We start from the raw sequence: 13729 nt of genomic DNA, 5'->3' as shown, positions 1-13729 counted from the left end.
GTTGTTCACATGTGAAGGCTTGTGGAAAACCATTTTATAGTGCAAGTGCCAGTATTTTAACCCGCCATGGTTTTAGTCTTAGCTTAGTGGAGATTTCAGCAACTGGAATTTAATAATGGGAGTCTAATTTGTCCTACGATTGATTTAAAGTTATGGTTTGAAAAAAATCCTAAGGAGAAATAATTCTTTATACTGTAAAACATGTTCTTGTTAGACAACTTAAAACTCAAGAACCACTATGCTATCAACTTATGACTTCTTTCAAGTGATCAGTGGTTATTAAAATAATATAGTATGGATCTGATGTTTTCTGTTAAAATGTAGTCAACTCTTCTCTGGGTTGATTTCATATATTTTTTTAATTGAAATGATTTTTAATAAAGAAGAAATGATACATCCATTTTTTTTGTTACTACTTTTATTGCTTCCAACCATTGCAAATCTAATAGGAATTCTATACTTCTAGGAGTGTCACATTCTACTAATGCAGCAAAAGATGCTGTGCAACCCAAAAACCTTCACTATAAAATAATTATAAAGTCCAAAATCGCAAGATCTTCCCCCAAATTATTCATGTGTCCCAATATTTCAATGCACCAATATCTTCCATAACTGATCACCAGTGCTACTCATGCATACACCTCCCTTTACCAATATATGATCACCTCCAGACTAGACCCTGATGGCTAGTCAAGGGTCACGTGTGCTTTTGTCCCCTTCACGGGCTGCAAACAAGTTGGCTCCAAATTCACTCCACCACAGATGGCTCCCACTGTTCCATGGATCCTCCACTCACAAAAGAAGCGTTATTTCATTCATCAAAGAAGAGTAGGGACTGATAGTGCTCTCTGTACAGTAAAAACATTTATAAAATATTTAAAGTGTCACAGTCAGTGCACAGGGCGCACACAGTGCTATGTACAGCACATATCAATCATTCTACTAACTGCTACACCACCCACTATCATGTCACCCCATCCTGCAAAGCCTTCTACTGATTCTGACAGTGGGAGCTGCAGTTGTAGTTCAGTATGCATTCTGCAGGGGATTGCAAACAAGCAGGTAAGTGTATTTTATTGCAGAAGAGATATTGTATGTCTCTTCTGCAATAAAAAAAAAAACCTACCTGTTGTAGCGCTACCACCGCAGTAGCAGCTTAGTAGTTTGGGTTCTCTGTTCTGTGCCTCAATTCCAAGGACAACCTTAGCCCCTCTGACACACCTGGTTGAATTAAAGTTACTGCAAACACTACTATAAGAACACAAGTATAGATACCTTTAATTCGGCTGTAAATTTGCACCACGAAATAAACACAAGACCATTTAGTGGTAAATGAACTCATGTACTGTTACAGGTTAGAATAAGTGGTGGTTTGAGCATAGAGAAGGTAGGTTCAGACACAGCCCACTAGACAGTATAATCACTTACTAAGGTAGCTTAGAATATAATTCTTTACCACTAGACTGGAATTAACTCATGAGTCAGCAATAAATAGTACTATAACTAGTTTAGAGTGCACACTAGGAGAATGACTAGGACATGGTGCAATATCCCCTGAAAGGTACCTCTTAGCGTAAGCAATAAGTCAAGGTCTCTGTGTAGCAGCTGTAAAGGGGCAGTCTTTAGTCCTAACTCCTCAGCTAGCTAGCGTTGGGGCTCAGTTGTATTATTGGTGCACATGAGTACAGTCACACCTGCAGGTCGCAAATAAGGCTACTGGATGGCTTTATGGTTAGCTCCTAAAGAGCTCAGTCTCTCCCTCTAGCAGCAGATCGTAAAGCCCCACAGCAGCATCTCACCAGTCCCATCAATATTGCAGCTCACCATCAAGTCACACACGGCGATTAGTCCACTCTCTACTCTGCACCCAGATTACGCTGTCTGTAGGCACCCCCAAACTCAGCACTCCGGATCCTGGTCAGGCCACCAGTAAGCAGCAGTGGTGTTGCACACTGGACAGCGATGTGCACTCTCCAGTCTCCCTCACAGCAAGAGGGAGTTATGTGCTGTACAGCCAGGGAAAATGCAACTCTTTCCCCTTCTCCTTGCAATCTCCTCTCAGGAGAATGTAGTTCAAAAGCTTTTGATCACCACAGCATAGTTTCTGCTCTGGACTAGAGTTCCCGCAGTGCATTGCTACCTGATTCAGTCTATTGAACACTCCCTGCTCAGCAGCTCCCTCCTGCTAAAGCATATGTTAACCAGTTCAGCAGCTACAGAGAGCAGCTGAATCCAGTATTCCTTTCACTTCCCATTCTTAGCCAACCATCTGGCCACACTGTTCGGATATTTTCTGTTTTTGCCTTCAGTTCTACTTTAACCGCTTCCCGACCGCAACGCTCCAATGTGCATCAGCAGAATGGCACGGGTGCGCAAAAGGGCATACCCGTACGTCATTTCATAATCCTGGGCTAGCGGGCATGCGCAAGCTGTCGGTGGCCCTTGATGAGGAGAGGCAGAACTGGGAAATGCCTATGTAAACAAGGCATTTCCCTGTTCTGCCTAGTGACCTGACAGGGATCTACTGCTCCCTGTCATCGGGAGCAGTGATCTCTGTCATGTCCTAGGTAGCCCACCTCCCCTACAGTTAGAACATGCTGAGGGAATACATTTAATCCCTTGATCGCCCCCTAGTGTTTAACCCCTTCCCTGCCAGTGACATTTACACAGTAATCAGTGTAAATTAGCTCTGATCGCTGTATAAATGTCAATGGTCCCAAAATAGTGTCAAAAGTGTCCGATCTGTCTGCCACAATGTCTCAGTTCTGATTAAAAAAATCGCAGATCACTGCCATTACTAATAAATAAAAGTAATAATAAAAATGCCATAAATCTATCCCCTATTTTGTAGATGCTATAACTTTTGCGCAAACCAATCAATATACACTTATGATTTTTTTTACCAAAAATATGTAATAGGATACATATCAGCCTAAACTGAGAGAAATTTTTTTTATATATTTTTGGGGGATATTTATTATAGCAAAAAGTAAAAAAAAGATTTTTTTCAAAATTGGCGCTTTTTTTTGTTTATGGCGCAAAAAATAAAAACCACAGAGGCGATCGAATACCACCAAAAGAAAGCTCTGTGAGGAAAAAAGGATGTCAATTTTGTTTGGGTACGTTGTCGCACGATCGCGCAATTGTCAGTTAAACAATGCAGTGCCGAATCGCAAAAAATGCTCTGGTCAGGAAGGGGGTAAAATCTTCCGGGGCTGAAGTGGTTAAGCTCTTAATTAGAAACCATGTTAGCAGCTAATCTACTTAACAGCTAAACCCCTAAACAGTTATATATTTTCTGAAAGCAAAAGCCCTTTGGAATAAAATGGTGAAAGTTGGAATGTTTTTTGTTGCATGATGTTTGCACAACTGTTTATCAATTTTCAAAAAAAAAAAAATCACTAAAATGACTTAGTGCAAACAAAAAACGTATAATACCAATTTTTTTTGTGAAATACAAAAGAGGGGGTTGTCTTGTGTGAATAGAAAGCAAATATTTCAGGATTTAAAATTGCGTGTGCCTGTGCAATGGCAAAAAACAATGGTACCCAAACTTGTCCATCACCTTTAAAACAGGTTATCGGTTTAGAGTTAACTGTGCATTTTGGCCCCAGAATTATTACTTTTTGTGGCGACACCTCACATGTGGGTAGATTTCCATTTACATAAACAGGTGAACCTTATGCAAGTGTTTGCATTTGGGTGTGTGCATGTGAAGTAAAGGGGTTGCAATTATTTATTTTTTTTATTATTATTATTATTTTTTTTTTTTTTTGTTTAAACAACTTTAACATTTTTTGATGTAACTTTTTTTATTATCACAAGGCGGTTAACAAGCCCCTTATGTGGTAGCATGGGCAGGTGACTGGTCCTCTTTATGAAGACCTCTCTACCGCAGCTAATTAAGCACAGATTAAGCTTGATTAGCTGCTTACCTGGCCACAGTAGTTGAGGATTGACAGCTTTGAACCCAGAAGTGCCGAGATGCTTGTCAAGGTACTATAAAAGTGATTAGACAGCTCTACAATCACCCAGATCTTTTTTTATCTAAAAGCCCTCAGCCTGCTGATAAAAACAATACCAAGCTCATGGCTGTAGCAGCAACACATATTTTAACCCCTTGAATACCAGGATGTTTATACACATACACCTTGGTAAACAAGGGATTTATCATACCGAGGACTATTACAGCCAGGCTAGCAGGGAGTGATGTAGTAATTTTTGGCCATGGAAAACGTAGGATTGTGTTTGATATGTATACTGGCAAGACTTTAAAAAGTGTGTGCCAAAATCTGTAAAATGGGATGTCAGTCCTCTATCCCTTTTATCCATCTGTGGTTGGACTGTACAGACCATTTTAGCACATAACGTTTTAGCGATACATGCAAATAATTTTTTTGTAGGTCTCCAGGCAGGCACAAATTATCTGACCTAAGTAAAATCTTCTGTTATCTGACTAGTAGGAACTTGGACAACAGTATTTTTAAATAGGGTGGGGAAAATAACCAATTTAGAACAGGTTTTAATTTTTTTTTTTTTTTTGTGTTTTTGACTGTGATTATTTCCAACTACTTCTGGTCCAATTTTTTTTTTTTTTTTTTTTTTGGTAAAGTTTTTATTATACTGTTATACTACTCTTAACCACTTCAGCCCCAGAAGGTTTTACCCATTTCCTGACCAGGCCATTTTTTGCAATAGGGCACTGCGCTACTTTAACTGCCGTGCGACACTGTACCCAAATAAAATTGATTTTCCACAAATAGAGGTTTCTTTTTGTGGTATTTGATCACCTCTGTGGGTTTTTATTTTTTGCGCTATAAACAAAAAAAGACTGACCATTTTGAAAAAAAAAAACAATATTTTTTACTTTCTGCTATAAAACATACCCAATAAAAAAAATGTATAAAATCTAATTTCTTCATCAACTTGGGGTCAATATGTATTCTGCTACATATTTTTTGGTAAAAAAAAATCACAATAAACGTAAATTGCTTGGTTTGTGCAAAAGTTATAGGGTCTTTCAAACTATGGGATATTTTTATGAGTTTTTTTTTTTTTTACTAGTAATTGTGGCGATCAGGGATTTTTAACAGGACTGCGACATTGCGGCGGACAGATCGGAAACCTGACACTTTTGACACATTCTGGGGACCAGTGACACTAATACAGTGATCAGTACTAAAAAAAATAATTAAAAAATGCACTGTCACTGTACTAATGACACTGGCAGGAAAGGGGTTAACATCAGCAGTGAGCAAAGGGTTAAGTGTGTCCCTAGGGAGTGCTTTCTAACTGGGGGGGAGTGCTTTGCTAAGCAGAAACACAAGATCTCTAATTTTCCCTTTGACAGAACGGCAATCTGCCTTGTTTACACAGGCAAACTGCCATTCTGCCTTTCCACTGAACGATCGCCGGGTCCCGGCAGACATTGCGTCCGCTGAACCCGCTGATTGGCTCCTGCGGTGTCCAATCACAGTGGGAGCGGGTCGCTGGCGGTGCACGTCCCAGACCCCGTGTTCGAAATCATGTACAGGTAGGTGATTTCACACAGCCGGCCACCCTGCCGCAGTATATATGCGGTGGGCGGTCCAGGAGCGGTTAATACACAGTCCCACAAGAGGTGGCATCTCATTCCTCTGCTCTTCAGTGATGGAATGCAGATTGTAAGCTTTAACGAGCAGGGCCCTCTGATTCTTCCTGTATTGATTTGTAACTGTACTGTCTGCCATATTGTAAAGCGCTGCACAAACTGTTGGCACTATATAAATCCTGTATAATTATAATACTAATAGGTGGGCCTTTCTAGAAGCACATGTCTCATTTTAATTGTGTGACACCCATTCTGTCCTCATATACCTTAGTGCATGCATGATGGTGTTGGGCAGAGGTTGGCAACAAGACTGGCCAAAGACTAGCATACAGATCTACTTCAGCAGACTGGTTTCCACAACCAAAACTGGTGGGGTGGACAATCACAGGGCTGCAGGGTAAAAGTATCTTGTGATTGGCAGCTCAGTAAACCAGTATTGCAGCATAGGCCTTGGCACCAGGTCTTGACTTGATCTTAAAGTGCAAGTAAGGCCGGCCATACACTGTTCGAATCTCGTCCGGTTCAGCAGGAACCGCCCGAGGTACGAACCTGCAATGGGCAGGCTAAATGTATCAAGTTGAGCAATCAACTTGGGTACAACCAGCCTGCCAGATTCTCCCCACCGAGAGGAAGACAATGGCCTAGCAGGAGCAATTCCCGCATTAACACTGTATGTGTTGATGGGGGAATCAAGCTCATTTCTTTCCTGCAACCCGTGGTTGCAGGAAAGAAATTTGCTCTGTGTATGGCCGGCCTAAACCCTAACAATGAGCCCCTTATTTCCTCCCTTTTGTTCTTCTACTATACCCTTTGAAGGTGTTTTGTTTTGTCTTGTCTTTTTAAGTGCCAACAATACCTGTTGATCTTACTAGTAATCCATTGAGCTCATACATACCTGTAACAAGCTGACAACATAATGACTCGGTGGCACTGAAATCCCAAGCATTGTTATCAGCCCTGGCCAGTTCTACTCTCTAAACTATAGATCACCTTCCAAGCAAACAAAACACTCCTGCACTTGAAAGTGATACTCAGATGCTGTAGGCTCTTAGCTCTTTTACTCCAATCTTGGCTTACAAGGATATGCCACGTTCTGCTGCCCTCTACAGACTTGGGTAGTCTAGACACACTGCAACCATGAAATAAAAACAAAGGGCACTCCAGCCTCTTCCAGTAACCTAAGATATCTTTTATTGATAAATCAAGTAATAAACCCACAAATCAATATTTGTATAAGCTTGTCAGAATAGATCCAGTCAGCACATCTCGTCACATAGAGGAATGATACAGGTCCGAAAGGCTAACACGTTTCGAGGGACTCATCTTCCCTTATGTTATAGAGAGGGCGAGGTGTTCTACAGCACAAATTAGGAGCAAGCAGCCTAGGGTGACAATCTAACTTTTCCATAGATACAGTAAAGTGAATGAGCTTCGTCACCTTAGGACAGGAAGTGTGTAAATGGCAGGAGCACCAGGTGAAAATAGCGAAAACAAATGCAGCTATCTCATCTAAGGACCTGTAAGCTGAACTACTGTATGTTAAATTTTTGTTCTTGGGTTCAGATAGACTTTTTAAAGCCCAACTATGGGATATTTGAAAATTCTCACTTGCGGTGGGGCTGCACCTGCCCTACAAGGGTTAGTTGCTTGTTTAAGTCTAGAGGAGAGTAAAAGCACTTTTGCGTTTTAATGCGTTCATCCGCTCCTTGGCAGACAGTGCTCCCCCATGCTCTGGTGGTGGACCCTACATTGGTCTTGATGACATCAGGACCTTAGACCACTGGCGCATGGGGGAGAGGACACACCAGTCTTGCAGTATGAAGGAGCAGAGGATCAGGTGAGTGAATCTACTTTTCTATGCCTCCTAGACCTAAATGAGCAGTTAACCCTTGCAGTGCAAGCATGGGACAATTTTCAAGTCGAGCTTTGATCAGGGCTTCTTACCCTTGCATCCTAGAGCAGTGGAAAAGCAAAAATAGGATCAAGTGAACCTGTTTCTTTGCACTGGATAAAGATAACATGAAGCAACCCTTGCAGCAGCAGAGTAGCATTTTTCTTTATGGTTCAGACTTTGCATGTGTGTATATGCATACACTTTGGGCATAGGCATGCGCAGGGGGTGTGCCTGCGCATACCCTAATCACTATGTGCAGTGCCGTTTCCCCGTACTGCCGGGCTTCCCCCCTGTGTTGCCCGCCCCTCATTGCTGCTGGCTCCCCTGCTCTCCCCCTGGCTGCTACAGGGGATGTTTCAGGATGGAGAGTGGGGGAAGGGGCTAGTAAATATGTAATTTGCCGGCCCCTTCGTTTTTAAATGAATACAGTGAACGCACTTTCTCACTGTGTCCATTCATAACTGAAGAATTGTAAACTGTGTTTACTTTGCTTCAATTATGGATGAACAGGAAACCACACAGCACAGTGCATTTCCCATTCATTTGCTGCCCTGTGCAGCTGAGGCTGCAGAGAAAGACGTGTGTGTTTTGAGCTTTAGGGTCCACACCCTAATGCAAGGGGTCTCAAGCTGGCAGCCCTCCAGCTGTTGCAAAACTACAAGTCCCATCAGGCCTCTGCCTGTGGGAGTTATGCCTGTAATGTCAGCTTTGCTATGCCTCATGGGACTTGTAGTTTTGCAACAGCTGGAGGGCCGCCAGTTTGAGACCCATGCCCTAATGCAATGGGCTTCGCTCCCCTATGACAATGGGGTTGATTTACTAAAACTGGAGAGTGTGAAATCTGGTGCAGCTTGTTCAATTAAGCCTTGACAAAAAAAAAACTGGAAGCTGATTGGTTTCTATGCAGAGATGTACCAGATTTTGCATTCTTCTGTCTTGGTAAATCAACCCCAATGTCTATATAAATGGGTATGTGTGTGTGTATATATATATATATATATATATATATATATATATATATATATATATATATATATATATATATATATATATATATATATATATTAGTGAAGAAATGTAACCATCTCCTCATGTACTCTGTGATAGTTATCAAAACTGTGCTCTGTTTTCCTGACTCCTTTTTATGAAGCTCATAGACTTGTTTGTGAAATACATGCTTGGATTCATCCATCTTCCTGATTTAGATGCCCTCATTTAAAGATGTAATGCTGCCTTGTTCTGGATGCAAGCCCCTGACTTCTCTTCCTGTTGTGTAGCACATACTTCAAATGTTTACTTCAACAGTATTCTGTGCCAAGGATGAGGAATCAACAAAATTTCATCATCAATCTATTTTAGTTAATGTTAATAGCCTTGCATAGCTAATCAAACAACAGGAGACTCCATTAGACTGCCTAAACAGCCCAGCTGGCTAAACTACAGGAGGTGCTACAGCCCTGATCTGTAAGATTCAGGAGAACTGTGTATCTAGTAAATGGCAAACAAGATTGTGTGATTTTAAGAGTTAAATAAAAAATATTGTAGCAAACCAAAATTCCAGTTGTCAGATTGTGTATATATAATATTATGAAAAACTCCTTGTTTCCCTTCCATCCAATTGCTTTCCACTCCCTTATATAAGCGCACAACTTTTGTGTTTTCAACATTTTACTAAAAAAAAAAAGTTTAAAAACTTATAATAAAAAATTAAAAACCATTAAAGTTTCCGTTAAAATGAGAGACATGCCACTTTAATCACTAAACTTGTTATTGAGCATATTTAAAAGGATTCTTTTTTTTATTTCATTCTAAAGTTTCAACATTTTACGAAAAAAAAAAAAATTTTTTAGAATGAAATAAAAAAAGAATCATTTTAAACATGCTCAATAACAAGTTTAGTGATTCATTGAAGTGGCATACCTCTAATTTTAAGGGAAACTTTAATGGTTTTTTAATTTTTTTATTATAATTTTTTTAACTTTTTTTTTTTTTTTTTTTTTTTATACCACACACAATATATGGGCAAATGGCAACTACCTCTGTAAAGAATCTTCTTGAAATATCACTGGATTTCTTATGCCTGCTTTTTATTCTTTGGGAAATAAAAGGGATAAAATGGTTATGAATGTACATTTGATCTATACAAAATTATAATGAAGATGTGTAATGGTGCACTAGTATTTGTAGTATTGTCACACGTGCTTTCGTCACGATACAATATTTCATACCCAGGTCTCTCTCCCTCTCGTATCGGTTAATTTAAAACACTGCTTGTGGCTACTCCTTAGCTATAATTGCAGTTGTTGTTAGACATTACAATTAGTGTTATTGTGGGATGTTTTGTTTATAAATGGTTTTATGGGCAGAGGCAAATTAAACATATACTGTATGCAGGGATTTTTTCTCTCAGAGAATGGGTGCAGGTATTCCCCCCCCCCCCCCCCCCCCCATCCAGTCACGCCTTGTCTGCACCCCTTACACACCTTTGAGCACCATCCCTTGTCTCCACCACCTTCTCGCCTTCAAGTACCATCCTTCATCTCCACCCCCCTACCCACTGCCCAGTACTGCCCCTTTTAGAGAATACAGAACCATTCATTTTGTGCTGCTGATTAATTTGTATGGAATTTCTTAATAACAAGAAAAGCTGTAAAATAGATCCCCTGCAGCCAGCAATAATAGCCTCCCCCATCCACATTGGACCCCACAGCAACTATAGACCCCCTGCAACAAAATCCCCCCCCCCCCTTCAGTAACAATAGACCCTGCAGCAGTCAGTAACAGTATATCCCACCCTTAACTGTAGATCCCTCCCAGCAACTTAACCCCCCCCCCCCCCAGCAACAACAGATTCCTCAGCAGCCAGCAATACCCCCTGACTTTACATATATTCAGTTCCAGAGGTGCTGGAACTGCGCTCCCCTGTGTTCCTACTGAAAAAAAGCCCTGACTGTATGTATTCAGATAGTTCTTTTGTATGGTACTTAATGAACTCCTCTTTATTGTATTGATGCTGTAGTACTGAAATTTTTTTTTTGTTTTGTTTTTTGGGGTAGTGTTATATTTGTTGCTGATTAAGCATGTTTTAAATGGTGCAGCATGCACAGGGTTGTGTTAGTTACTTAGGTTGTACTGTGGTCACCTGTGCATTACATGCAGTGATGTGATGTGGTCCAATTAATTCTGAATTGCACCCCAATGCACCTTGCCACTGGCTGTGCTTTGCATCCCATATTTATCACAAAAAAGTGAGTCCACCTTTTTTGGTGCATTTTGGTGCAATAGGCAGCCCATTCAAATGAAACCACTGTCTTAATGCAAAGCATGATAATGCATATGTACTAACACAGCACAATCGCATGAATAAGGCCTTGACGACATTTCCAACACCTAGTGCAGTGCCAGTAACCGCACATTAATTCTTTTTTTTTTTTTTATTGTAGGTTATATGCCCAGTGTGCAGAGAAATCATCAGTTGCCACAATATGGACCACAGCACACGGGGCCTTCTATGTCTCCGCATCCATCTCCTGGAGGTCAGATACATCCTGGTATGGGCAGCTTTCCACAAGGAAACTCCAGCAGCACTTATGGCCCTCAGATCAACCAATATGGACCACAAGGCAAGATATAAATCTACAGATACAGTTCAGCTTTACTTTGAACATACATTAACTTGTACATCTATATTCTAATATACAAATGTAATAGAAATAATTCTATATCACAGACTGATAGTCTTGTTGTCTGTGAAATCAATATTACTTAATGTGTATGTAAAATGAACTTTTTCTATTTGGTCTGTTAAAGGGGTTGTAAAGGTAAATTAAAAAAATAAAAATAAATAACAAACATGTCTACACTTACCTACAATGTGAAATGGAATCGCACAGAGCGGGCGGGAACCTCCTCTTTTCCGGTCCCTGCCGGCACTCCTGGCCCCTCCTCTCTGGCTAGTGCCCCCATGGTAAACCGCTTCCCATGGGGGCACGCGTGCGTGCTCGTACCCGAGTCCCTCTGCTGCATCCATTGACGCTGACAGCGGGACTCAGTCCCGCCCCCCGTTTCCTTGTCACTGGCTTTGATTGACAGCACTGGGAGCCAATGGCTCCCGGTGCCCCAGCAAAGCCAGCGAGACCCGGAAGTGAGGGGAGAAAAGATCTGTAGACGTGCACGGTGATGGCACTCAATCGAATAAGGTCTCAGGTAAGTAAAGGGTGGCAGAGGGGGCGATACTGACACCTAAACATTGTTTACCTTAAAGTTATTGTGAAGTCTGTTATTTAAAACAAGAAAAAAAAAAACACATTCTTGCCTCCTCTGTGCAGTTGGTTTTGCACAGAGCAGCCTGAATCCTCCTCTTCTCGGGTCCCTCTTTGCTGCTCCTGGCCTCCTCCCTCCTATCGAGTGGTCCCACAGTCAGCAGCTTCCTATGGGGGCACTGGAGCCGAGTCACAGCCCTGTGTGTTTATTCAGACACAGAGCCCAGACCCCTCTCTCCCCTGATTGACTGACTGACTTTGATTGACAGCTGTGGGAGCCAGCAGCACTGCTGCTTTGTCTCAGCCAATCAGGAGGAGTGGCCCAGACGGCTTAGACATTCATGGACATCGCTGGGGAGAGAAGGGGCTCAGGTAAGTAATTAAGGGGGTGCTGGGGTGGCTGCTACACAAAAGTTTTTTATATCTTAATGTATAGAATGCATTAAGATAAAAAACCTTCTGCCTTTACAACTCCTTTAATGCACGGAATGCATTAGGTAAAAAACTTTTGCAACCCCTTTAAGTATGCTATTAAAATTGCTTATAGATATATCTATATATATATTTGTGTTCGATATATACCTGTTGATCCTGCCTGAGTGCTGACCTTTGTCCTCTGCAGTGTTATGTCAAGCAATGGTATCCGGCCTACCCAGTTCACCTTTGTGAGGTACAGAAATCTCCCCCTATGCTAAGGCAATAAGGTGAGGGGGAGGTATGATGTAGTACTATTTTAGGGTGACCGAAAGTGTGTTGCTGGCAGGGTCACCAGGTAAAAATAAAGGAAAGAAGCCTGAAAGAAGAAACAAATGCAGTCACCTTGTCTAAAGACTGGTAATCTGCAACTAATTACATTTTTGTTTTGGGGCTTACATACACTTAAAAGGAGTAGTAGGAGCAGATAAGAGGATTATTCCTGTTATATGCAGAATTATCACACCTAAAAAAAACCTCTAAGGCTCGGTTTCCACTAGTGCGATCTGTCATGCGTCTTGGGACTGCAAAGTCACATGCCAAGTTGTTCCCCATGATTTCCAATGAGTAGTGTTCATATCTGTGCGACTTCAAGTTGCAGCGACTTCAGATTATTCCCTGCACTACTTTGGTCCCATTTTGATGCGACTTGATCTACATAGACCTCAAGAATACACAGGCATTGTTTCCAGCCGTATCAAAATCACGGCAAAATCGCACGACTTTCAGGTCGTAATAGTGGAAACCTAGCCTAAAATTGCAAATGTAACACCAGTCAAGTACATTTTCAATTTTGGGTACATATACAGTCTTATGAAAAAAAAAAAAAAGTCATGAACACCTTCGAATACCCCCTATGCATTCTAAAATACCCAATGTTTACATGGGCCCTTGCTTGGAAATATAACTAGTGGATATGCTCCATACACCCTCTCTTTACTGATTTTGAGTTGTCACTGAAACAAAAAATAGCTGTGAAATCTTCTATTGCTTTAGTGACAAGGATTTATCTCACTTTGGAAAGTCTACAGGACAGGAAGTAAAGGAAAATGTCTCAAATTCATCAATATAGACAGAATTGTTTTTTTTTTAAATCTCAGGTTTTCATTTTTCCCTGTGCTATCCAGAACTAAAAAATAGCTTTGGCTTTAGATATACTTTAAATTAAGTTGAATTCCAATTTTCATATAAAAGAATTTGCACATATATTTGACATCACTGTAAATTTTTCTCCCAATACTTGTGCTTGTTGACTATTGTGTATAACCCAAATGGGAATTCAAACATCAAAACTGGAGCACTCGGGATCTGGTGCAGACGTGCATAGTAGCCAATTAGCTTCTATCTTCAGCTTGTTCAATTAAGTTTTGACAAAACCTGAAAGCTGCTGGTTTCTCCGCAGAGCTGCACCAGAATTTGCACTCTCTGGTTTTAGTAAACCCCCCCCCCCCCAATGTATCACACACACTACTGCTGAATTCTTTAAAAACGTTCTCAAAAATGTATACC

General features: G+C 40.9%; 1 protein-coding gene across 13 annotated transcripts in view; it reads left to right on the top strand.

Moving 5' to 3' along the window:
- Positions 1-13729, top strand: part of ARID1B (AT-rich interaction domain 1B) — a 534317-nt gene that overhangs the window by 408775 nt on the left and 111813 nt on the right. For all 13 annotated transcript variants that reach the window (XM_073627912.1, XM_073627919.1, XM_073627914.1 and 10 more), the window contains one exon: positions 10928-11107. In XM_073627912.1, coding sequence (XP_073484013.1) covers positions 10928-11107 — 180 coding nt within the window. The remainder of the gene's footprint in view (positions 1-10927; positions 11108-13729) is intronic.

The sequence above is a fragment of the Aquarana catesbeiana genome, linkage group LG04 (assembly GCF_042186555.1).
Source record: "Aquarana catesbeiana isolate 2022-GZ linkage group LG04, ASM4218655v1, whole genome shotgun sequence".
Taxonomy (NCBI): domain Eukaryota; kingdom Metazoa; phylum Chordata; class Amphibia; order Anura; family Ranidae; genus Aquarana; species Aquarana catesbeiana.
The sequence above is the reverse complement of the archived record's forward strand: the minus strand, read 5'-3'. Positions and strand labels throughout refer to the sequence as shown.